Below are 27,928 nucleotides of genomic sequence, written 5' to 3'. Positions count from 1 at the left end.
GTTAGGTAGGTTAGGTAGTCGAAAAACAATTAATTCATGAAAACTTGGCTTATTAGGCGAATCGGGCCTTGCATAGTAGGCTGAGAAGTGAGTTCTGGCTACTAGGTACGACATATATATATAATATATATATATATATATATATATATATATATATATGTCGTACCTAGTAGCCAGAACGCACTTCTCAGCCTACTATGCAAGGCCAAATTTGCCTAATAAGCCAAGTTTTCATGAATTAATTGTTTTTCGACAACCTAACCTACCTAACCTAACCTAACCTAACTTTTTCGGCTACCTAACCTAACCTAACCTATAAAGATAGGTTAGGTTAGGTTAGGTAGGGTTGGTTAGGTTCGGTCATATATCTACGTTAATTTGAACTCCAATAAAAAAAATTGACCTCATACATAATGAAATGGGTAGCTTTATCTTTTCATAAGAAAAAAATTAGTGAAAATATATTAATTCAGGAAAACTTGACTTATTAGGCAAATTTGGCCTTGCATAGTAGGCTGAGAAGTGCGTTCTGGCTACTAGGTACGACATATATATATATATATATATATATATATATATATATATATATATATGTCGTACCTAGTAGCCAGAACGCGCTTCTCAGCCTACTATGCAAGGCCCGATTTGCCTAATAAGCCAAGTTTTCATGAATTAATTGTTTTTCGACTACCTAACCTACCTAAAAAACCTAACCTAACTTTTTCGGCTACCTAACCTAACCTATAGGATAGGTTAGGTAGGGTTGGTTAGGTTCGGTCATATATCTACATTAATTTTACCTCCAATAAAAAAAAATTGCCCTCATACATAATGAAATGGATAGCTTTATCATTTCATAAGAAAAAAATTAGAGAAAATATATTAATTCAGGAAAACTTGGCTTATTAGGCAAATCGGGCCTTGCATAGTAGGCCGAATACGACGTTCTGGCTACTAGGTACAACATATATATATATATATATATATATATATATTGGTATATACTGGCAGCAGGTTTTCTTTCAAACATGTTTCATTGAATATGACCGCATATTCTGTATTTATTATTTTCTGGTTTAGGGCTTCTATCCCTCTAACTATTTTCTTAGCATCAGGGCTTAATTGAAATAGGAGTTCTCCAAAACTCATTTTCGTACTTTTAAGGTGAAGAAAAGAAGTGATTTACTATAGAGTGTATTACACTTATTTGTATAATTTGCACGACGTTTCGAACCTCCATGGTTCATTCTCAAGTGAACAGATATTACAATACTAGTTGATTTTATACCCGCATTAGGTCAGGTGATAATACAATGAAGGTGAAAACATGGGGGGGTACATAAGGGATAAACATAGGGGCTGCAGAAGGCTTATTGGCCCATACGAGGCATCTCCTATCTAAACACAAAGATTAATCCAGTGTAATTGGCCTGTTATGTTGGACATTGTCTTCTGTGTTGGCATCGATATGTTCTTGTCTTGTCCTTACTCTCATGGTGGGTAGAGTAAATAGTTCCGTGATTTGGGTGTTCATGGTAGGTCGCTCTATTCTTATGTGAATTGCCTCAAGAATTTGTAATCTTCTTGAATCTTGGGTTTTGTCTATTATGCAAGTATTCTTGTTCAACATTTCTCTTGTTAGAGTAATGTCATGGGCTTGTCTCATGTGATTCCTAGGGGCACCAGATTGAAGATGGCATGTCAAACGCCTCGTCAGCTTGGTCGACGTCATACCTATGTACTTACATTGAAGGTTACATCCTTCGTGGGGGCAAGTGTACATGTATACAACGCTTGACTGCTGTAGAGGGTTCTCCGTCGGCTTCGGGCTGTTTTTGATAAGGAGTTCGGAAGTCTTCTTGGTTTTGTAGAATATTATCAGGTTTATGTTTTGGTTAGGAGTAGTGCTTTTTACTCCTTTACGGATTATTTCTTTCATTATTCTTTCCTCTTTTATATGTTCACTGTGCATGGTTGATTTGTAATATAATTTTATTGGGGGTGTTGTGGTTTCTGTTCTAGGTTCTGAATTATACCAACGGTCCAAGTGTCTTCTTATAGCAGCGTTTATTTCCGCGTTGCTATATCCGTTGTTCACCAATACCTGAGTTACTCTTTCAAACTCTCTACTCACGTTGCTCCATTCAGAGCAGTGGGTAAGCGCTCGACGAATACAAGCATTGAGAACACTGGCTTTGTATCTTTGGGGGCACTCACTTCTACCGTTCAGGCATAATCCTATGTTGGTGGGCTTGGTATATACGTTGGTGCTTAAAGAGGTTCCTGTTTTTGTTATTAGTACATCCAAGAATGGAAGACTGTTATTTTCACTATTTTCATGTGTAAATCGGAGTACTGACTCTCTCTCTAGGTGTCTTTTTAGGTCAATTAGTTCATCTGAGTCTTTTACTATTACGAATATATCATCTACATAACGGAAGTATACAGTTGGTTTTTGTCTGCTACTGAAGACCCTATCTTCGATGGTTCCCATATAAAAATTAGCAAATAAAACTCCTAAGGGGGAGCCCATTGCTACTCCGTCTATTTGTAAATACATGTCTCCTTGTGGACTGATGAAAGGGGCTTCCTTTGTACATGCTTCGAGAAGACTTTTCAAGTGTGGCTCAGGTATGTCTAATTTGGGGGTGCTCTCGTCTCTGTATACTCTGTCCAGTATCATTCCTATGGTTGTGTCGACTGGGACGTTGGTAAAAAGTGATTCAACGTCCAGGGAAGCGATGATTCCATCGGGCTGGGTAGATTTGATCAATTCTAGGAAATCTGCTGATGATTGTAGACTAAACTTACTTGGAGTGTATGGAGTTAGGAGTTCATTGAGTTTCTTTGCCAGGTGATAAGTTGGGGTTGGTATTTGGCTGATTATAGGGCGTAGTGGGTTACCTGGTTTATACGTCTTAACATTGCCGTAGGCATATCCTAAGCCATAGTCGCCTTGAAGTTTATTGAAATGCACACTACCTTTCTTTGCGTTGATTGCTGTAATTGTTTTGTTTACTTTCCGCTTAAGGTCTTCTACGGGGTTCCTCGTGATTCGTTGAAATTTGGAGTCGTCACTTAGGATGTCGCTAATTTTGTTCATGTATTCATGGGTAGGAATCAATACATATGCTGCTGTTTTGTCGGCTTTTCTTATTGTTACGTCTTTCAGATTTTTTAGTTGTTTCGCTGCTTCTTTGAGTCGTGGGGTTAAGATTGTAGATGAATATGTTCCTCGTTTTTTCCCTGCTTCTGCAAGTAGTTCAGCTTGAAGTGTGTCAGTGGTGATGACTTTTTTGTTGTCTTCTAGCTTATGGATATCGTCCAGAAGCATTTCGATTTCCAGGCGTTTTTGATGCATCTTTGGTTTAGATAAGAATTGACAATTTAGACCAAGATTTAAGAGGTCTCGTTGGTCCTGGGTAAGATCATAAGAAGTCAGGTTAAAGTAGCCATCTTTAGGACGAGGGATTTTTAGTTGTCCACCGTTTAGGGATGTTAACTTACGGAGTGTCTTTGTTTCTACAAAAGTTTTATGTTGTTGTTTCAGGTTAAATAGTTCACTGTTGATGGTTTGCTTGAGTTGGATAGGGATGTCGTACTGGGTCCATTTGTTTAACAGATGCTCCGCCTGCTCTATAAAGGTTTGGAGGGCTTCCTTCTTCTTGTTTAGTTGATGCCGAATGAGCTCTTGCCTATACCTATAGGTAAACTCTGTATTGCGGACTGCTGGGTCATGTGGGTTTATATTGTTATATACTGGCAGCAGGTTTTCTTTCAAACATGTTACATTGAATATGACCGCATATTCTGTATTTATTATTTTCTGGTTTAGGGCTTCTATCCCTCTAACTATTTTCTTAGCATCAGGGCTTAATTGAAATAGGAGTTCTCCAAAGCTCATTTTCGTACTTTTAAGGTGAAGAAAAGAAGTGATTTACTATAGAGTGTATTACACTTATTTGTATAATTTGCACGACGTTTCGAACCTCCATGGTTCATTCTCAAGTGAACAGATCTTACAATACTAGTTGATTTTATACCCGCATTAGGTCAGGTGATAATACAATGAAGGTGAAAACATGGGGGGGTACATAAGGGATAAACATAGGGGCTGCAGAAGGCTTATTGGCCCATACGAGGCATCTCCTATCTAAACACAAAGATTAATCCAGTGTAATTGGCCTGTTATGTTATGTTGTTGTCTTCTGTGTTGGCATCGATATGTTCTTGTCTTGTCCTTACTCTCATGGTGGGTAGAGTAAATAGTTACGTGATTTGGGTGTTCATGGTAGGTCGCTCTATTCTTATGTGAATTGCCTCAAGAATTTGTAATCTTCTTGATTACAAGAAGGTTTTCTTGAAGGTGAAGGTTTTCACCTTCATTGTATTATCACCTGACCTAATGCGGGTATAAAATCAACTAGTATTGTAAGATCTGTTCACTTGAGAATGAACCATGGAGGTTCGAAACGTCGTGCAAATTATACAAATAAGTGTAATACACTCTATAGTAAATCACTTCTTTTCTTCACCTTAAAAGTACGAAAATGAGTTTTGGAGAACTCCTATTTCAATTAAGCCCTGATGCTAAGAAAATAGTTAGAGGGATAGAAGCCCTAAACCAGAAAATAATAAATACAGAATATGCGGTCATATTCAATGAAACATGTTTGAAAGAAAACCTGCTGTCAGTATATACCAATATAAACCCACATGACCCAGCAGTCCGCAATACAGAGTTTACCTATAGGTATAAGCAAGAGCTCATTCGGCATCAACTAAACAAGAAGAAGGAAGCCCTCCAAACCTTTATAGAGCAGGCGGAGCATCTGTTAAACAAATGGACCCAGTACGACATCCCTATCCAACTCAAGCAAACCATCAACAGTGAACTATTTAACCTGAAACAACAACATGAAACTCTTGTAGAAACAAAGACACTCCGTAAGTTAACATCCCTAAACGGTGGACAGCTAAAAATCCCTCGTCCTAAAGATGGCTACTTTAACCTGACTTCTTATGATCTTACCCAGGACCAACGAGACCTCTTAAATCTTGGTCTAAATTGTCAATTCTTATCTAAACCAAAGATGCATCAAAAACGCCTGGAAATCGAAATGCTTCTGGACGATATCCATAAGCTAGAAGACAACAAAAAAGTCATCACCACTGACACACTTCAAGCTGAACTACTTGCAGAAGCAGGGAAAAAACGAGGAACATATTCATCTACAATCTTAACCCCACGACTCAAAGAAGCAGCGAAACAACTAAAAAATCTGAAAGACGTAACAATAAGAAAAGCCGACAAAACAGCAGCATATGTATTGATTCCTACCCATGAATACATGAACAAAATTAGCGACATCCTAAGTGACGACTCCAAATTTCAACGAATCACGAGGAACCCCGTAGAAGACCTTAAGCGGAAAGTAAACAAAACAATTACAGCAATCAACGCAAAGAAAGGTAGTGTGCATTTCAATAAACTTCAAGGCGACTATGGCTTAGGATATGCCTACGGCAATGTTAAGACGTATAAACCAGGTAACCCACTACGCCCTATAATCAGCCAAATACCAACCCCAACTTATCACCTGGCAAAGAAACTCAATGAACTCCTAACTCCATACACTCCAAGTAAGTTTAGTCTACAATCATCAGCAGATTTCCTAGAATTGATCAAATCTACCCAGCCCGATGGAATCATCGCTTCCCTGGACGTTGAATCACTTTTTACCAACGTCCCAGTCGACACAACCATAGGAATGATACTGGACAGAGTATACAGAGACGAGAGCACCCCCAAATTAGACATACCTGAGCCACACTTGAAAAGTCTTCTCGAAGCATGTACAAAGGAAGCCCCTTTCATCAGTCCACAAGGAGACATGTATTTACAAATAGACGGAGTAGCAATGGGCTCCCCCTTAGGAGTTTTATTTGCTAATTTTTATATGGGAACCATCGAAGATAGGGTCTTCAGTAGCAGACAAAAACCAACTGTATACTTCCGTTATGTAGATGATATATTCGTAATAGTAAAAGACTCAGATGAACTAATTGACCTAAAAAGACACCTAGAGAGAGAGTCAGTACTCCGATTTACACATGAAAATAGTGAAAATAACAGTCTGCCATTCTTGGATGTACTAATAACAAAAACAGGAACCTCTTTAAGCACCAACGTATATACCAAGCCCACCAACATAGGATTATGCCTGAACGGTAGAAGTGAGTGCCCCCAAAGATACAAAGCCAGTGTTCTCAATGCTTGTATTCGTCGAGCGCTTACCCACTGCTCTGAATGGAGCAACGTGAGTAGAGAGTTTGAAAGAGTAACTCAGGTATTGGTGAACAACGGATATAGCAACGCGGAAATAAACGCTGCTATAAGAAGACACTTGGACCGTTGGTATAATTCAGAACCTAGAACAGAAACCACAACACCCCCAATAAAATTATATTACAAATCAACCATGCACAGTGAACATATAAAAGAGGAAAGAATAATGAAAGAAATAATCCGTAAAGGAGTAAAAAGCACTACTCCTAACCAAAACATAAACCTGATAATATTCTACAAAACCAAGAAGACTTCCGAACTCCTTATCAAAAACAGCCCGAAGCCGACGGAGAACCCTCTACAGCAGTCAAGCGTTGTATACATGTACACTTGCCCCCACGAAGGATGTAACCTTCAATGTAAGTACATAGGTATGACGTCGACCAAGCTGACGAGGCGTTTGACATGCCATCTTCAATCTGGTGCCCCTAGGAATCACATGAGACAAGCCCATGACATTACTCTAACAAGAGAAATGTTGAACAAGAATACTTGCATAATAGACAAAACCCAAGATTCAAGAAGATTACAAATTCTTGAGGCAATTCACATAAGAATAGAGCGACCTACCATGAACACCCAAATCACGGAACTATTTACTCTACCCACCATGAGAGTAAGGACAAGACAAGAACATATCGATGCCAACACAGAAGACAATGTCCAACATAACAGGCCAATTACACTGGATTAATCTTTGTGTTTAGATAGGAGATGCCTCGTATGGGCCAATAAGCCTTCTGCAGCCCCTATGTTTATCCCTTATGTACCCCCCATGTTTTCACCTTCATTGTATTATCACCTGACCAAATGCGGGTATATAATCAACTAGTATTGTAAGATCTGTTCACTTGAGAATGAACCATGGAGGTTCGAAACGTCGTGCAAATTATACAAATAAGTGTAATACACTTGTGACGGTAACGCGTTGGTGTTCGGCTGTTCAAGGCTAGGGGTATGGCCTCGTCACATAGTTATAAAAAAAAATAGAAAAACTGGAACTTCGTCTGTGGTAAGGTAAGGAGAAGACACACAAAACACAAGTAAACTTTAACAATGAAATTTTAATTACGTTAAATAAATCAAAACATGAAAATATGGACAAACAAATTCTTATAATAAAATCAATGAATCAAAATAATAAGAATACTTAAATGACACAATGAAAGTTACGTTAAGGCAAAATAATAAGAAGTGCAACACAAAAGTTAAGTGGGAGGTGCTGGAATATTGGCTTAAAGCCACCACCTCTCTCAGTACACGCTAACGTCTAGCTGGGAGGAGTGCTGGCTACGAAAGCACGGAACATTCTGAGGACTGATGTTGGGGCGACCCCAGACATCAGGTAGTATTGGGGGGCGAGTGCAGGTGCAGCCAGACCGGCGACCAATCAGCGGAGCCGTAGCGATCAACGGGTAGTTTGGTGGTTGGAGTTCGAACAGGTGGCTGGTTGCATACGTTTCTGCTCACCCTGGCAAGCCTTGCTGGTGTTTGTTGTCGTTGTTGGACATTTCTTCCATAGTCTTTTATATAGTTGTGAAGACGTAATTTTGGAGGGAAGAGCAGGCTCAATCTCTTGAAGGAGATTATCGTCACAACTCTCCCCCGAAGCCTGCGGTTCTGGAAGAAGTACGTCGTTATGTGGTGGAGTAATGGATGGAGTTGCTTCTACTTCATAAACTCTGGAGAGATCATGGGCTAAGATGTTGTCAGACTCTTGGTATAGCGTGTCTCCAGGTTGAATTTCTGCAGTTAGCAAGCCCATAGTAGAAGACGTTGAGATGAGAAGTGGGCGTGCTGCAGGAGGTGTAGGGTGGTGTGGTCCGTATTGATGGTGGACCGAGCACTTTTCAGGTGTGGAGTGAAGTGCTGAAGCTTCAGGATGAGGAAGAGTAGCTCCTTGCCAATTGTTCCGTAGATCCTTGTAGCAGTAGTCGCTGACAGGTGTATTCTTCTCGCCTCGTTGCTGCATCACGACACCACCCACGTCGGTACCATTGGCGTCGACATGGAGGATGAAGGGCTTATCTGACGAGGTGAGAGTGGAATTAGAAGAGGGCATAGGAGCACGATTATTATCCTGAAAGCATTTGGGAAGATCATTAAGGATTTTGGAATTAGAAAGCGCCGACTCCTTGTCAGTGCTTTCGGGAGAAGAAGCCGGGATGGTCTCACTGTGGATGTAGGGTTCTGTGAAGGTAGAACAATTAATCAAGACAGTGGGAGGAGTACCATTATATTGCTTCAGGAGGTTGACGTGGCACAGCTGGGTCTTCCGCCGCCTATCTGGAGTCTCTATCACATAATTATTATTATTCCTGCACTCTTTGACGCAGTAGGGTCCTGAAAATCTGTTTTGTAAAGGTGAACCTGGGATAGGGAAATAAGCAAGGACGAAGTCTCCCGGCTTGAATTTTCTTACTTTGCTGGTCTGGTCGTAATGAGTCTTCATTCTCACCTGGGCTTTCAATAGATTATCATGGGCAAAGCGGTGGACTCTCTCTAGAATGTGCTGAAGGTTTTGAAGAAACTGGGGCACATTCTGATGCTCACTGAAGGTGGCATCTCTGAGAGAGTCTTTGAAAGCCTTAAGGGGAGTACGGCACTTACGGCCGTAGAGCATCTCATAAGGAGATACTCCTAGGGACTCATTGGGGAGACTTCTGAAAATACACATTATTAGGTCAATCTGCTTATCCCAATCCTTTGAGGTTTCACTACAAAACTTTTTCAAGAGTGCTTTGATGGTCTGATGACTACGTTCAAGAGAACCCTGTGAAGCAGGATGATAGGGGCTGGACAATACCTGTTTGATGTTGAACTCCTCCAGTGTCCTTTTGAAGAGATCACTGGTGAAGTTGGTGCCACAGTCACTTTGAATCTCCCTGGGAAATCCGTATTGAGTGAAGATCTTCAATAGATGTTTGATAACCGTAGCAGCCGTGATGTTCTTCACTGGAACTGCTATGGGAAATCTGGTGGTAGGACACAGGATGGTTAGGATGTAGGCGTTACCTGAACTGGTCCGAGGTAAAGGACCAACACAGTCTATTATGAGTCTGTGGAAAGGTTCCGCAGGCACCTGTATGGGAATCAGTGGTGCTCTGGGAATGGAGACGTTCGGTTTGCCTGCCATCTGACATGTATGACACTGTTTTACGTACTGTTTGACGTTATTTACCATACCTGGCCAGTAGTAGTCTTGGCGAATCCCATGGTAAGTCTTGTTGAAGCCGTAGTGGGAGAATGCTCCATGGGCCAGGTGTAGAATAGTGGGCCGCAGGCTGGTGGGAATCACAAGTTGTTCGATGTTGGCCCAATCGTCCTCCTCCTTCAGTTTACTGGGTCTATATCTGCGGTAGAGCAAGTCGTTCTCTAGGAAGAACCCAGGAATACTGTCGGGTTGAGTCTCAGCCTGGAAAAACAATGGTGTTAAAGTAAGATCTTCCCTCTGCAACTTACGGAACTCCAACTTGGTCAGATGCGGGGGTAGTTTCTGAGAGTCTTGAGGGACAGCGGTAGCAGTAGAGTCAGCTGGCTGTGGACGTGCGGCTTGTGCACGGGTGGTCACGAGAACCGGAGGAGAAACTTCATCACTCTCTTGAACCTCTGCTGGAACATACTCGAGAATAGGATTACTTGGCACAGAGTTACACACCTGGGGTTTGTCCATGACGATCAGGTTGGTCGGTTGCAGGTCTTCTGCCAAGTCGTTGCCTAGGAGAAGTTGCACTCCAGGCATGGGAAAAGGCTTTTCCCTGACGGCGACTTGGACTTCCCCGTTCACGTAGGGACAATCCAGGTGGACTCTGGCGAGAGGGTATGGAGTAGTAGCAGTGAGGTCAGTGATGAAGACTGTTTCCCCGGTGTAGACTATGTTGGGCACAGCCGACTTCAAGATGATTGATTGTAGAGCCGCTGTGTCCCTCAAGATCTTCAATTTGAAACGTCCCTCCGGATTTGAACCGTTGGCAGAGACAGTTCCAGTATACAGGTGGTTACTGAAAAGAGAAAGATCATTAACATCAACACCAACATTCATCACAGGCTTACCGGACTTAGGAGGAGTTGGTTTGGGTCGTTGTTGGTCAGTGGTTCCCTTGTATTGAGACTTACCACACTTGTCTATGGTATGTCCATAGAGTCTACAATACTTGCAGTACAGTTGTGAACCAGCTTGATCGGGGCTCACCTTCTCGTAACTGTACCACGACTTCTTACTGGAGGATGGTTCAGGTGTCAGCCGGTGGATGAGGCTGTAAGTGTCAGCCGACTTAGCACACTTCAGGTAGTCGGTTTCTTCTTTATCTGCTAAGTAGAGGCGGACAGGAGGCGGCACACGTCTCAAGAATTCTTCAACAAGCATCAGGTTGACGAGTTCTGTAAAAGTAGAGACATGTGCTGCTTCCAGCCATTTCATGAAATACCTCCGTTTCGTGTTAGCAAACTCGAGGAAGGTAGTGGTACTTGCCTTCAGGTGGTCACGGAATTTCCTTCTATAACTTTCAGTAGAGAGGAGGTAGGCGTCCAACACTGCTTGTTTCAGAGTGTAGTAGTCATTCTCAGACGCCAAAGTACTGAGTGTGACTGCAGCTCTACCTGTAAGATGGACTCTGAGAAGTGTGGCCCATTGGTCGACAGGCCAACTGAGTTGATTAGCAAGGGTTTCAAAGGTGGTAAAGAACACATCAACTTCTGCTTCTACAAAGGATGGCATTAACTTACTTGCATGTGATATATTAAAACTGACGGGAAGATTGGCAGTAGCTTGCTGGCGTTGAGCGAGGTGTGAAGTTTCCAACGTGTATTCCCGTTGACGACACTCTAGAGCCAGAGTCGCTTGTTGCTTGTCATGTTCGCGTTGCATCTCCAACTCGCGTCGTTTGGTTTCAAGCTGTACTCGTTCCTGCTCCTGGAGTAGTGCAACCTCACGTTCCTGGAGGGCGAGTCCACGTTCATGTTCTTCTCTCCTCAAGGCAGCTTCACGTTCTCTGAGGGTGATTTCTCGTTCTTGTTCCTCTCTTCGTATGGCAGCAGCTTCTCTTTGCTGCTCACGTTCAATCTTGGCCAGCTCTAGTTTAAGTTTCATCGTAGCCAAGTCAGTTTTCTCTGCAATATAGTAAGTTTCATGAGTTTCAGAGTCTATCTTACCTTGCTCTAAATAGTAATCCAGCAACAGGTTGTGTAGGTCATTTTTGTTGGCTTGGTAGGGAACTTCTAGTTGATACTCATGTGCAAGAGTTTGTAGTTCAGTCCTCTTGGCACGACTTAAAGTCCCTATTTCACCTGCTGGATTTGCACGGAAAGTTTGGAGACGAAACATGGTGAAATTAGCAAATAAAGGTACACGAATGTTCAATAATGAAATGTCAGAAACAGGACAACGTGGCAACTGGTACCTATCCTGTGTGATCTTTAACAATTAACGTTAAGTGAAAGATATTAAATTAAATCAAGGGCGCAGGAAATCTTGTACCCGGTACTCATGTAAGAGAATAAGGGCAAGAAAATCCTACTAACAAATGAAACAAAGTTTCGAAAACAAATGAAACAGTTAAATGCTTCAAAAGTAAAATTGGTAGTCCAAGAATGTAGGCATACCTTGCCAAGTCTCTAAAGGACATAAAGCAAGTTTTTCCTACTGAATTTAATATGATACTTACAGAATTAGCGAACTTTTGTGCTCTGAAAAAATAAGCTAATTCCCTACCGTTGTATGTATCATCATCTCTGACTGACGTGTAGGGGTGCGAGGTGTCAACTGGTGACGAGAACTGCTGCTGAGGTCCCAATTCAGCAACTAAAGTTCGAGCTAGAGGAACTATGGCCCTCTTTGTCCTCCTACAGTCAGATTGCAGAAGATTGGGTACTCTTGACCCGGGGCAGACCACAGTACCAGGGTACCAATATGATGATCTGTCAGAATGAGAAATATTCAAGGGACATAGATGGTAAATACGAGTAATAACAAGGAGGGAGAGATGACCAATTAAGAGTATGACTGCGGCCTACAGTCACCACGTAATCCAAAGTTGTCTCACCTTCACTATATGTTACTCTCGTAATGCACAATACACCGCACCTTATAAAAAATGAAATTGAATGAAAAATTAGTAAAGCTACGTTAACAAAGTTAAATACGCTTACCATAAATTACCACTTAGCACCAGTACCTGAGTGAAGCTCCCGGACAGGCCCCCATATAACTTGTGACGGTAACGCGTTGGTGTTCGGCTGTTCAAGGCTAGGGGTATGGCCTCGTCACATAGTTATAAAAAAAAATAGAAAAACTGGAACTTCGTCTGTGGTAAGGTAAGGAGAAGACACACAAAACACAAGTAAACTTTAACAATGAAATTTTAATTACGTTAAATAAATCAAAACATGAAAATATGGACAAACAAATTCTTATAATAAAATCAATGAATCAAAATAATAAGAATACTTAAATGACACAATGAAAGTTACGTTAAGGCAAAATAATAAGAAGTGCAACACAAAAGTTAAGTGGGAGGTGCTGGAATATTGGCTTAAAGCCACCACCTCTCTCAGTACACGCTAACGTCTAGCTGGGAGGAGTGCTGGCTACGAAAGCACGGAACATTCTGAGGACTGATGTTGGGGCGACCCCAGACATCAGGTAGTATTGGGGGGCGAGTGCAGGTGCAGCCAGACCGGCGACCAATCAGCGGAGCCGTAGCGATCAACGGGTAGTTTGGTGGTTGGAGTTCGAACAGGTGGCTGGTTGCATACGTTTCTGCTCACCCTGGCAAGCCTTGCTGGTGTTTGTTGTCGTTGTTGGACATTTCTTCCATAGTCTTTTATATAGTTGTGAAGACGTAATTTTGGAGGGAAGAGCAGGCTCAATCTCTTGAAGGAGATTATCGTCACACACTCTATAGTAAATCACTTCTTTTCTTCACCTTAAAAGTACGAAAATGAGTTTTGGAGAACTCCTATTTCAATTAAGCCCTGATGCTAAGAAAATAGTTAGAGGGATAGAAGCCCTAAACCAGAAAATAATAAATACAGAATATGCGGTCATATTCAATGAAACATATATATATATATATATATATATATATATATATATATATATATATATATATATATATTCTTAGCCTACTATGCAAGGCCCAATTTGCCTAATTAGCCACGTTTTCACGAATTAATTGTTTTTCGACTACATAACATACCTAACCTAACTTTTTCGGCTACCTAACCTAACCTAACCTATATAGATAGGTTAGGTTAGGTTAGGTTGTGTAGGGTTGGTTAGGTTCGGTCAAATATCTACGTTAATTTTAACTCCAATAAAAAAAATTGACCTCATACATAATGAAATGGGTAGCTTTATCATTTCATAATATAAAAATTTAGAGAAAATATATTAATTCTGGAAAACTTGGCTTATTAGGCAAATCGGGCCTTGCATAGTAGGCCGAGAAGTGCGTTCTGGCTACTAGGTACGACATATATATATATATGTCGTACCTAGTAGCCAGAACTCACTTCTCAGCCTACTATGCAAGGCCCGATTTGCCTAATAAGCCAAGTTTTCATGAATTAATGTTTTTTCGTCTGCCTAACCTACCTAACCTAACCTAACCTAGCTTTTTTTGGCTACCTAACCAAACCTTACCTATATATATAGGTTAGGTTAGGTTAGGTAGGGTTGGTTAGGTTCGGTCATATATCTACGTTAATTTTAACTCAATAAAAAAAAATTGACCTCATACATAGTGAAAAGGGTAGCTTTATCATTTCATAAGAAAACAATTATAGTAAATATATTAATTCAGGAAAACTTGGCTTATTAGGCAAATCGGGCCTTGAATAGTAGGCTGAGAAGTGAGTTCTGGCTACTAGGTACGACATATATATATATATATATATATATATATATATATATATATATATATATATATATATATATATATATATATATATATATATATATATATATATATATATGTCGTACCTAGTAGCCAGAACTCACTTCTCAGCCTACTATTCAAGGCCCAATTTGCCTATTAAGCCAAGTTTTTATGAATTAATATATTTTCTCTATTTTTTTTCTTATGAAATGATAAAGCTACCCATTTCATTATGTATGAGGTCAATTTTTGTTTATTGAAGTTAAAATTAACGTAGATATATGACCCTACCTAACCTAACCTAACCTATCTTTATAGGTTAGGTTCGGTTAGGTAGCAGAAAAAGTTAGGTTAGGTTAGGTTAGGTAGGTTAGGTAGTCGAAAAAACATTAATTCATGAAAACATGGCTTAGTAGGCAAATCGGGCCTTGAATAGTAGGCTGAGAAGTGCGTTCTGGCTACTAGGTACGACATATATATATATATATATATATATATATATATATATATATATATATATATATATATATATATATATATATATATATATATATATATATATATATATATATTGTGACGGTAAAGCGTTGGTGTTCGGCTGTTTCAAAAGCTAGGGGCAGGGCCTCGTCACATGACAAAAAAAAAAGAGAAAAGTTGGTCCTTTCGTCTGTGGTAAGGTAATGGGAAGACACACAAAACACAAGTATATAAACAATGAAATTTTAATTACTCTAGAAAACAAGACATGAATAAAGGTAATCTCATAAAAATATGCAGGACAAGTCAACAAACAAAATAACATGAATAATCACTGGCAAATGAAAAGTTACGCTAAGACAAGTAAGTTACAGTGATAGCAAAATAAAATATGAGTGCTGGAATACTGGCTTCGAGCTGCCACCTCCCTTAGTACACGAAAGCCAAGGCTTAGTCTACCAGCGAGAGATGTCAACTGCATGGAGCACTGAGATATTCTGACGAGACTGGCGCACTGCAGCCCAGACGTCGACTTGTGGTGGTGGCGGAGGGCAGGGGCGACGAGACACCAGCCAATCAGCAACAGGCAGGCAGAGGATGAGCAGTTAGCTGGTTACGGCGGTGGCCAGGTGTGCTGGGTACGATTTGCTCTCTGGGCAAAACGTTTGGCGATACTTGGTGGACGTATCTTGTATATAGTATCTTGTATTTTGACGTAATTATGTAGGGAAGAGCAGGCTCAATCTCTCTTGAAAGAGATTATCGTCACAACTCTCCCCCGAAGCCTGTGGTTCTGGAAGAAGTTACGTCTTCATGTGGTGGAGTAATAGTTGGAGTTGCTTCTACTTCATAGACTCTGGAGAGGGCGTCGGCTATGATGTTGTCAGAACCCTTGATATAGCGGATCTCCAGGTTGAAATCTTGCAGATATAAAGCCCATCGTAGAAGACGCTGGTTAGTGAATTGGGCTTGATGTAAGAAGCGGAGAGGATTGTGGTCTGAGAAGATGGTGGTAGACCTGGCACCTTGTAGGTATGGAGAAAAGTGCTGGAGATTCAGGACGATGGATAGTAGCTCCTTTTCAATAGTGCAGTAGTTCCTCTGGTGGGGTTTCAACTTGTAGCTGTAGTAGCTGACAGGTAGAACCTCCTCGCCTCGTTGCTGCATCAGGACACCACCGATGCCGGTACCACTAGCGTCGACATAAAGGACGAAACGCTTGGTGATATCTGGCGAGGCGAGAATGGGATTAGAACAGAGGAGGAATTTGAGTTGTTCGAAAGCAACGGTTTGCTGCATGGTCCAATTATACCGTTGCTTGGGACTGGTTAAAATGATTAATGGTGTGGCGACTGTACTAAAATTTCTCACAAACCTACGGTAGTAGGAGGCAAGACCAAGGAAGCGCAGGAGCTGCTTCCTGGTGGTAGGCTGTGGATAATGCTGGATGGCTTGAGTGTGTGTGTCTAACGGAGCTAGGCTGCCACTCCCAATTACATGACCCAGATAACGCACTTTACCTTTGGCGAAGGTGGACTTGCCCAGGTTGATGGTGAGGCCGGCTGTCAGGAGCTTGGCGAACAGTCGTTGCAACTGGAGCAGATGTTCGCTCCAGGTGTTGGATGCTACGACGATATCATCCAAATAGGCGTACGTGTTATCCAAGCCCTGGATGACGCGGTTGACAGCTCTCTGAAAGGTGGCCGGGGCATTACATAGTCCGAAAGGAAGGCGTTCATATCTGAAAAGTCCAAAGGGAGTGATAAAGGTAGATATTTCTTTGGCTCGCTCTGTTAGACACACTTGGTAATACCCCTTAAGCAAGTCCACTTGGGACAAGTACTGGGCATTACCAATGGCGTCAAGAATGTCATCTATCCTTGGCAAGGGGTATGCATCCTTGACAGTCACATTATTTAACTTACGGAAATCCGTGCACAGTCTCACCTTACCTTGGGGTTTTGGCATCAAGATACAGGGTGAGGCCCAGAGGGACTCACAAGGTGTAGCCAGTCCATGATCCAAGAGGTACTGCACCTCAGCACGCATGACTTCCTTCTTGCTAGGGCTGATTCGGTAGAAGGGTTGACGAATCGGCTGGGTGTCAGGGAGCAGTTGGATGTCGTGCTGGGTAACATTACACTCTTGGGGATCATCTCGGAACTACTCTTGATGTTCTTTGAAGATCTTGATGAGAGGTGCACTATGATTGTCCTGAAAATAGTTGGGAAGATCAGTTAGGATTTCCGAATTAGAAAGCGCTGACTCCTTGTCAGTGCTTTCGGGAGGAGAAGCAGGGAAGGTCTCACTGTGGATGTATGGCTCTTTAAAGGAAGAGTAGGTTATCATGACAGTGGGAGGAGTACCGTTATATAGCTTCAGGAGGTTGACGTGGCACAACTGGGTCTTCCGCCGCCTATCTGGAGTCTCTAGAACGTAGTTATGGTTGTTTCTGCACTCCTTGATTCGGTAGGGTCCCGAAAACCTGTTTTGTAAAGGAGAACCTGGGATAGGGAAATAAGCAAGTACGAAGTCTCCCGGTGTAAATTTCCTTACTTTGCTGGTCTTGTCGTAATGAGTCTTCATCCTCTCCTGTGCTTTCAATAGATTATCTAGAGCAAAACTGCGGACCCTCTCTAGAATGTGTTGTAGGTTTTGAAGAAACTGGGCACATTCTGATGCTCACTGAAGGTGGCATCACGTAGAGAGTCTTTGAAAACCTTGAGAGGAGTACGGCACTTACGTCCGTAGAGCATCTCATAAGGAGATACTCCTAGGGACTCATTGGGAAGACTTCTATAGATACACATTATTAGGTCGATTTGCTTATCCCAATCCTTAGAGGTTTCATTACAAAACTTCTTCAGGAGTGCTTTAATAGTCTGATGACTACGCTCAAGAGAACCCTGTGAAGCAGGATGATAGGGGCTGGACAATACCTGTTTGATGTTGAACTCTTCCAGTGTCCTCTTGAAGAGATCACTGGTGAAGTTGGTGCCACAGTCGCTCTGAACCTCCCTTGGAAATCCATACTGGGTGAAGATCTTCAATAAGTGTTTCACAACCGTAGCAGCCGTAATGTTCTTTACTGGAACTGCTATGGGGAATCTGGTGGTAGGACACAGGATGGTTAAGATACAGGCGTTACCTGAACTGGTCCGAGGTAAAGGACCAACACAGTCTAAAATAAGTCTGTGGAAAGGTTCCGCAGGCACCTGTATGGGAGTTAGTGGTGCTCTGGGAATAGAGATGTTCGGTTTACCTGCCATTCGACATGTATGACACTGTTTGACGTACTGTTTGACGCTATTTACCATACCTGGCCAGTAGTAGTCTTGACGGATTCCATGGTAAGTCTTGTTAAATCCGTAGTGGGAGAGTGCTCCGTGGGCCAGGTGTAGAATAGTGGGCCGCAGGCTGGCAGGAATCACTAGTTGTTCGACGTTGGCCCAATCGTCCTCCTCCTTCAGTTTACTGGGTCTATATCTGCGGTAGAGCAACTCGTTCTCTAGGAAGAACCTAGGAATACTGTCAGGTTGAGTCTCAGCCTGGAAAAACAATGGTGTTAAGGTAAGATCTTCCCTCTGTAACTTACGGAACTCCAACTTGGTCAGATTCGGGGGTAGTTTCAGAGGGTCTTGAGGGACAGCGGTAGCAGTAGAGTCAGCTAGCTGTGGTCGTGCAGCTTGTGCACGGGTGGTCACTAAAACCGGAGGAGAAACTTCATCACTCTCTTGAACCTTTGCTGGAACATACTCAAAGATGGGATTATCCATCACAGAGGTACACACCTGGGGTTTGTCCATGACAATCAGGTTGGTCGGTTGCAGGTCTTCTGCCAAGTCGTTGCCCAGGAGAAATTGCACTCCAGGCATGGGAAAAGGCTTTTCCCTGACGGCGACTTGGACTTCTCCTGTCACGAAGGGACAATCCAGGTGGACTCTGGCGAGAGGATAAGGAGTGGTAGCAGTGAAGTCATTGATGAAGACACTTTCTCCGGTGTAGGCGATGTTGGGCACAGCCGACTTCAAAATAATCGATTGAAGAGCCGCTGTGTCCCTCAAGATCTTCAGTTTGAAACGTCCCTCCGGATTTGAAGTGTTGGCAGAGACAGTTCCAGTATACAGGTGTTTACTGAAAAGAGAAAGATCATTAACATGAACACCAACATTCATCACAGGCTTACCGGACTTTGGAGGAGTCTGTTTGGGTTTTGGCGATTCGGTGGTTCCTTTGTATTGAGACTTACCACATTTATCTATGATATGTCCATAGAGTCTACAATACTTACAGTACAATTGCGAGCCAGCTTGATCGGTACTCACTTTCTCGTAACTGTACCACGACTTCTTACTGGAAGATGGTTCTGGTGTCAGCCGGTGGATGAGGCTGTAAGTGTCAGCCGACTTAGCACACTTTAGGTAGTCGGTTTCTATTTTATCTGCTAAATATAGACGGACAGGAGGCGGCACACGCCTCAAGAATTCTTCAACTAGCATGTGGTTGACGAGTTCTGCAAAGGTAGAGACATGTGCTGCTTCCAGCCATTTCATAAAATATCTCCTTTTGGTATTAGCAAATTCGAGAAAGGTAGTGGTACTTGCCTTCAGGTGGTCACGGAATTTCCTTCGATAACTTTCGGTGGAGAGAAGGTAGGCGTCCAACACTGCTTGTTTTAGAGTCTGGTAGTCATTCTCAGACGCCAAAGTACTGAGTGTAACTACAGCTCTACCTGTAAGATGTACTCTGAGAAGGGTTGCCCATTGGTCGGCAGGCCAACTAAGTTGATTAGCAAGGGTTTCAAAGGTGGTGAAAAACACATCAACTTCTGTCTCTATGAATGGTGGCATTAACTTACTTGCATGTGATATATTGAAACTGACGGGAAAATTGGCGGTAGCTTGCTGGCGTTGAGCGAGGTGTGAAGTTTCCAACGCGAATTCTCGTTGACGACATTCTATAGCCAGAGTTGCTTGTTGTTTGTCATGTTCGTGTTGCATCTCCAATTGGCGTTGTTTTGTTTCAAGCTGTATTCGTTCCCGCTCACAGAGTATTGCAATCTCACGTTCTTGTTCTTCCTTCCTCAAGGCAGCTTCTCGTTCCTTTTCTTCCTTTCTTATGGCAGCTGCTTCCCTTTGCTGCTCGCGTTCGATCTTGGCCAGCTCTAGTTTGAGTTTCATCGTTGCCAAATCAGTTTTATCTGCAATAAAGTAAGTTTCATGAGTTTCAGTGTCTATCTTACCTTCCTCTAAGAGATGATCCAGTAACAGGTTATGTATTTCATTTTTGTTGGCTTGGTAGGGAACTTCTAGTTGATACTCATGTGCAAGAGTTTGTAATTCAGTCCAATTCATATATATATATATATATATATATATATATATATATATATATATATATATATATGTCGTACCTAATAGCCAGAACGCACTTCTATGCCTAGTATTCAAGGCCCGATTTGCTTAATAAGCCAAGTTTTCATGAATTAATTGTTTTTCGACTACCTAACCTACCTAACCTAACCTAACCTAACTTTTTCGGCTACCTAACCTAACCTAACCTATAGAGATAGGCTAGGATAGGTTAGGTACGGTTGGTTAGGTTCGGTCATATATCTACGTTAGTTTTAACTCCAATAAAAAAAAAATGACCTCAAACATAATGAAATGGGTAGCTTTATCATTTCATAAGAAAAAAACTTGAGAAAATATATTAATTCATGAAAACTTGGCTTAATAGGCAAATCGGACCTTGCATAGTAGGCTGAGAAGTGCGTTCTGGCTACTAGGTACGACATATATATATATATATATATATATATATATAATTATATATGTCGTACCTAGTAGCCAGAATGCACTTCTCGGCCTACTATGCAATGCCCGATTTGCCTAATAAGCCAAGTTTTCCTGATTTATTATATTTTCTCTAATTTTTTTCTTATGAAATGATAAAGCTACCCATTTCATTATGTATGAGGAAAACATTTTTTTGTTGGAGTTAAAATTAACGTAGATATATGACGGAACCTAACCAACCCTACCTAACCTAACCTAACCTAACCTATCTTTATAGGTTAGGTTAGGTTAGGTACCCGAAAAAGTTAGGTTAGGTTAGGTTAGGTAGGTTAGGTAGTCAAAAAAACATTGATCCATGAAAACTTGGCTTATTAGGCAAATCGGGCCTTGCATAGTAGGCTGAGAAGTGCGTTCTGGCTATTAGGTACGACATATATATATATATATATATATATATATATATATATATATATATATATATATATATATATATATATATATAGTCGTACCTAGTAGCCAGAACGCACTTCTCAGCCTACTATGCAGGGCCCGATTTGCCTAATAAGCCAAGTTTTCCTGAATTAATATATTTTCTCTAATTTTTTTCTTATCAAATGATAAAGCTACCCATTTTATTATGTATGAGGTCTATTTTTTTTATTGGAGTTAAAATTAACAAAGATATATGACCGAACCTAACCAACCCTACCTAACCTAACCTAACCTATCTTTATAGGTTAGGTTAGGTAGCCGAAAAAGTTAGGTTAGGTTAGGTTAGGTAGGTTAGGTAGTCGAAAAACAATTAATTCATGAAAACTTGGCTTATTAGGCAAATCGGGCCTTGCATAGTAGGCTCAGAAGTACGTTCTGGCTACTAGGTACGACATATATATATATATATATTGTGACGGTAACGCGTTGGTGTTCGGCTGTTCAAAAGCTAGGGGTATGGCCTCGTCACATATAGAAACAAAAAAAAGAAAATCTGGAACTTCGTCTGTGGTAAGGTAATGAGTAGACACACAAAACACAAGTAAATTTAACAATGAAATTTTAATTACGTTAGAAAAGCAAAACATGAATAAAATGGACATACAAATTCGTATAATAAAATCAATCAATCAAAATAGTAAGAATAATCAAATGACAAAATGAAAAGTTACGTTAAGACAAGTGAGTAATAACAAGTGAACAATATACAATCAAATAAGAGGTGCAGGAATATTGGCTTTAAGCTATCACCTCTCTTAGTACACGTAAGCTACAGCTTAGTCTACCAACGAGACGTGTTAACCTGATGAAAGCACTGGATATTCTGAGGACTGAGGTTGTGGCGGCTCCAGACATCAAGTAGTGTGGTGGGTGGAGTGCAGTTGCAACTGGACCCGCAGCCAATCAGCGATGAGCAGGCGACAAGACAGGTAGTTTGGTGGTTCGAGGTGGAGCAGGTGTTACTGGCTGCATACGTTTTGCGCTTCTGGCAAAACTTGGTGTTGTTGTCGTTGTTGGATATTTCTTCCATATTAGTTGTATAGGGATGTATGTATCGACGTATTTTGGAGGGAAGAGCAGGCTCAATCTCTTGAAGGAGATTATCGTCACAATATATATATATATATATATATATATATATATATATATATATATATATATATATATATATATATATATAAATACATTTTCAAATAAAGTTAGATAAATATACACACTTAACAAAAGAATAGGGGTGGTAGGAGAAGAAAATATCAAAGTGTTCAGTGAGGATCCACAAGGTCTTCTCTGAGTACTCTTTATTTTCTTCTCCGAGGCTATGGGTCCCTACACTTGCACCAGAGGTGGTACCCCTTCTAGGTTTAATAAAAAAAAAAAAAAAAAAAAATATATATATATATATATATATATATATATATATATATATATATATATATATATATATATATATATATATATATATATATATATAATATATTTCGATCTCCTATATATATATATATATATTAGATCGTAATACTTCCTCTTGCAAGGCAATAGGTTTAATTAACATTGCACGAAATAAACGAGAAAGGTTGACATAGAATTATTTCCCGTCGTAGTAATATTTACTGGGATAATCAATCTGATTAAATGATCGAGTTCAGTACGCAACGGTACGCGAAATAATTATACTCTTTCATCAAGAATAATACTTAGAAAGAAAAGGCAATTAGCTGGACTCGGTAAAATTCCAACAAATGTGAAGTATTTCATGTTTTAGCCTGTCGCTTCCTCACGGTGTCATGAGGACTAAGAAGGATTTGATAGAATATTGCGTCTCGATTGAAAACAATAATTGGATTGTTTTTGCAAACAATAATTGCAAATAGGCTGTATTAAAATACAAAAATTATGTATTTTGGTTGGATAATTTCCAACACCAAGTACCAAATCTTCACAGTAAAATCACAACCTTCCTTCTGGAGTGAACGACATGGAAGAAAATTCAGAAGAGAATGAGTGAAGAGCAGGGGTGCCATAGGCACAATTAGAAAACACTTTATAAACATCAGAAGTCCGCAGTTATTCAACACTCTTCCAGCGAGCATAAGGATATTGCCGGAACAACCGTGCACATCTTCAAGAGGAAACTAGATTCTTTCCTCCAAGAAATACCGGACCAACCGGGCTGTGGTGGATATGTGGGCCTGCGGGCCGCTTCAAGCAACAGCCTAGTGCACCAAACCTTCACAAGTCAAGCCTGGCCTCAGCCCGGGCTTGGGGAGTAGAAGAACTCCCAGAACCCCATCAACCAGGTATCCACCAGGGAACTGGTCAGCTACAAGGTCCAAGGTCGCGGCGACTTGCCTCTGGATTGTCGGCGGTGTGGTGGTCTTCTCTTTAATTTTCTTCAGTTTCTCCTTCCTTTTTGAGCAGAGGTAGGAGGTGGCGACGTGCTGTTCTCCACAGTTCGCGCATTTCATGGTGGTGGCGGTACAGTCCTTGTAGTTGTGAGTGCCGGAGCATGAGCTGCACTTAGCCGTTTGTCCTGGGCACTTGTTGGAGAAGTGTTCATAGCTGAAGCACTTGTAGCACTGTCTCACGTTGTAGACCTTCTCCATGGCGATCTGTTGTGGAGGTGATTCCAAAGCACTTGAACCCGTTCTTCACTGCTTCCTGGGCCTGTTCTCCTGTTTCGAAGGTCATCTTCATCGAGTGGCGTCGTTAAGTCTTGATGAGTAGAGCTGTCGTTGCTTTCATAGTAGGGTTTTCTTCGTTCACTTGCCGCATTATGGTGTCGGGTACCTCATTCGCTAACCAGCGGTTCATCCTATTGACAAATATCGTTTGCCCAGCAGTGATTTGTCTGGGTGGAATTGGCGAGAGGTTCGCCTCCAGTAGTGGGACCCGGCATTCCGGATCCAGGATCTTCTGTTCGTCCGCATTTGTTGCCAAGATTACCATGGCCTCGCTACGATGCATATGGACGTCAACAGGTCCCACTGATGTTGGCTTGTCTGCAACATCAGTGGGACCAGTGCTGCTGCAATTTCGCGCTCAGAAGGCTTGTAGACTCCGAGGAGTCACACTTTCACTTTGTATGTCATGTTCTCTGGCAATTACTGACATTATCAGGAGAAACTGGAGTGGAGAGTGGTTTGCCGGCAGCTGTGTGGGGAACACAGCTTGCCAGCGAACACTGACAAAAATCTTTGAGTGGGAACGTAGGATAATTTGAGGGAAGGTGGCAAAGGACAATATATAGGGAAGAGAGAGGTGAAGAGAAGAAAATCTTAAAGGCAGAAAGAGCAAGGAAATGGTACGGAAGGTAAGGAGTAGTAAAGAGGATATTAATAGGAATAAGAACATAAGAACAAAGGTAACTACAGAAGGCCTATTGGCCCAAACGAGACAGCTCCTATTTATAGGAGCTGCCTCTTAGGCTTCAACATATTTTAGCCACGTTATTGTGACTCCTCGTCTACATATGATCTAAATGAGTGCTCCTGTGACTGCAGGTCTTGTCACCGTATGATCTCTGCAAACACACAACGTAATGGTCCCTAATGTTGCACTGTTACAACTTGTTGCGTCATCTTATAAAGTTTTTATGACGTGTTTGGAAGTTGTTTAAACTTGCAAGAAAGTTGTTTATACTTGCAAGAAAGTTGTTTAAACTTGCAAGAAAGTTGTTTAAACTTGCTAGAAAGTTGTTTAAACTTGCAAAAATGATGTTTAACTTGAAAAAATGTTGTTTATACTTGCAAGAAAGTTGTTTAAACTTGCAAAAAAGTTGTTTAAACTTGCTAGAAAGTTGTTTAAACTTGCAAAAATGATGTTTAACTTGAAAAAATGTTGTTTAAACTTGCAAGAAAGTTGTCTAAACTTGCAAAAATGATCTTTAACTTGAAAAAAATGTTGTTTAAACTTGCAAGAAAGTTGTTTAAACTCTCAAACAGTTTTGCAAGTTGTTAGAAGGTCTTGCAGCTTGTTCGACCGACGTTGTAGCACAATTGTAGTTTCGTGGTGTGTTTGGCGGGACAGAGGAGACATAGGGTCCCACGGGACAGTACCAAGGCATAATGATGAGTGTGGTCCCTAGCTGACGTGGGACCCCCCACTCGAGGGGAGGTGAAGGGTGACTGGCCAGCATTACCCAAGAGGTGAGTGAGGACATGAAGTGGGCGGCTGGTGGTAACATGGGAGACATGAGCATACTCTTGAAACACTCACATTAGATCACAACCAACAATCACACCAGATCACAACCAACAATCACACCAGATCACAACCACAATCACACCAGATCACAACCAACAATCACACCAGATCACAACCAACAATCACACCAGATCACAACCAACAATCACACCAGATCACAACCAACAATCACACCAGATCACAACCAACAATCACACCAGATCACAACCAACAATCACACCAGATCACAACCAACAATCACACCAGATCACAACCACAATCACACCAGATCACAACCACAATCACACCAGATCACAACCAACAATCACACCAGATCACAACCAACAATCACACCAGATCACAACCAACAATCACACCAGATCACAACCAACAATCACACCAGATCACAACCAACAATCACACCAGATCACTAACAACAATCACACCAGATCACAACCAACAATCACACCATATCACTAACAACAATCACACCATATCACTAACAACAATCACACCATATCACTAACAACAATCACACCATATCACTAACAACAATCACACCAGATCACTAACAACAATCACACCAGATCACAACCAACAATCACACCAGATCACTAACAACAATCACACCAGATCACAACCAACAATCACACCATATCACTAACAACAATCACACCATATCACTAACAACAATCACACCAGATCACAACCAACAAAAGTGTCAAAAGACAAGAGAACTTGACATATAAGAGAACATATTAGGCGGAAGTAACAAATATTATTGGGTCAAACTGTGCAGCTTTAGTAACGGGTTGTATACATGTATGGGCCGGGCTGGGTTGTATACATGTATGGGCAGGACAGGGTTGTATACATGTATGGGCAGGACTGGGTTGTATACATGTAAGGGCAGGATCGGGTTGTATACATGTATGGGCAGGACCGGGTTGTATACATGTATGGGCAGGACAGGGTTGTATACATATATGGGCAGGACTGGGTTGTATACATGTAAGGGCAGGATCGGGTTGTATACATGTATGGGCAGGACCGGGTTGTATACATGTATGGGCAGGGCTGGGTTGTATACCTGTATGGGAAGGGCTGGGTTATATACATGTATGGGAAGGGCTGGGTTGTATACATGTATGGGAAGGGCTGGGTTGTATACATGTATGGGCAGGACTGGGTTGTATACATGTATGGGCAGGACTGGTTTGTATACATGTATGGGCAGGACTGGTTTGTATACATGTATGGGCAGGATTGGGTTGTTTACATGTATGGGCAGGGCTGGGTTGTATACCTGTATGGGAAGGGCTGGGTTGTATACATGTATGGGAAGGGCTGGGTTGTATACATGTATGGGAAGGGCTGGGTTGTATACATGTATGGGAAGGGCTGGGTTGTATACATGTATGGGCAGGACTGGGTTGTATACATGTATGGGCAGGACTGGGTTGTATACATGTATGGGCAGGACTGGGTTGTATACATGTATGGGCAGGACCAGGTTGTATACATGTAAGGGAAGGGCTGGGTTGTATACATGTATGGGCAGGACCAGGTTGTATACATGTAAGGGAAGGGCTGGGTTGTATACATGTATACATGTATGGGCAGGACTGGGTTGTATACATGTATGAGCAGGACTGGCACGGGCCTGTGGTGACCTCTGGGTCATATATTCATGTTCCTATAACAACAATTGGTATTGTAAGCTATACCTGTCTTAGGTACAGGTATACCGCCAGTCATTGCCTGATATCAATACATATATTGTTATAGTTTCTATTCTCTGCTATTATGTTCGTGTTTGTACTTATTAACAAACGTGTGTTACAGGGTGTGCCTCTCAGGCCGCGAGCGAGTGGCTGAGAGGGTTCGAACCTGTGTGGTGGACCGGGACTGTGTGGTGACCCAGTGGTCCACTTGGTCCACCGTCGTCCCTGGATGCGTCGCTCCCAGCGGACTGGTAATGTGTTACTATTTACCGTCACTTCCTTATTACACATATCTATGTTCTCAGGGTTGACGTCTCTCCTGTTGTGTGTTGAGTGCGGGCATTGTCACTCCCGAGTGTCAGCGGTGACCTCTCTGTTACTCCCGAGTGGCAGCGGTGACCTCACTGTTACTCCCGAGTGGCAGCGGTGACCTCACTGTTACTCCCGAGTGGCAGTGGTGACCTCGCTGTCACTCCCGAGTGGCAGTGGTGACCTCTCTGTCACTCCCGAGTGGCAGTGGTGACCTCTCTGTTACTCCCGAGTGGCAGCGGTGACCTCTCTGTTACTCCCGAGTGGCAGCGGTGACCTCTCTGTTACTCCCGAGTGGCAGCGGTGACCTCACTGTTACTCCCGACTGGCAGTGGTGACCTCGCTGTCACTCCCGAGTGGCAGTGGTGACCTCTCTGTCACTCCCGAGTGGCAGTGGTGACCTCGCTGTCACTCCCGAGTGGCAGTGGTGACCTCTCTGTCACTCCCGAGTGTCAGCGGTGACCTCTCTGTTACTCCCGAGTGGCAGCGGTGACCTCACTGTTACTCCCGAGTGGCAGTGGTGACCTCGCTGTCACTCCCGAGTGGCAGTGGTGACCTCGCTGTCACTCCCGAGTGGCAGTGGTGACCTCTCTGTCACTCCCGAGTGGCAGTGGTGACCTCTCTGTCACTCCCGAGTGGCACCGGTGACCTTACTGTCACTCCCGAGTGGCAGCGGTGACCTCGCTGTCACTCCCGAGTGGCAGTGGTGACCTCGCTGTC

At 42.1% G+C, this 27,928-nt stretch overlaps 1 protein-coding gene across 1 annotated transcript in view; it reads left to right on the top strand.

Annotated features, from left to right (window-relative positions):
* Positions 1–27,928, top strand: part of LOC123767801 (thrombospondin type-1 domain-containing protein 7B) — a 1,125,288-nt gene that overhangs the window by 391,074 nt on the left and 706,286 nt on the right. Inside the window, exon 4 of the mRNA XM_069310712.1 lies at positions 27,021–27,150. Within this exon, the coding sequence (XP_069166813.1) occupies positions 27,021–27,150 (130 nt within the window). The remainder of the gene's footprint in view (positions 1–27,020; positions 27,151–27,928) is intronic.

The sequence above is a fragment of the Procambarus clarkii genome, chromosome 67 (genome assembly GCF_040958095.1).
Source record: "Procambarus clarkii isolate CNS0578487 chromosome 67, FALCON_Pclarkii_2.0, whole genome shotgun sequence".
NCBI lineage: Eukaryota > Metazoa > Arthropoda > Malacostraca > Decapoda > Cambaridae > Procambarus > Procambarus clarkii.
This window is presented reverse-complemented; position numbering and strand designations above follow the sequence as displayed.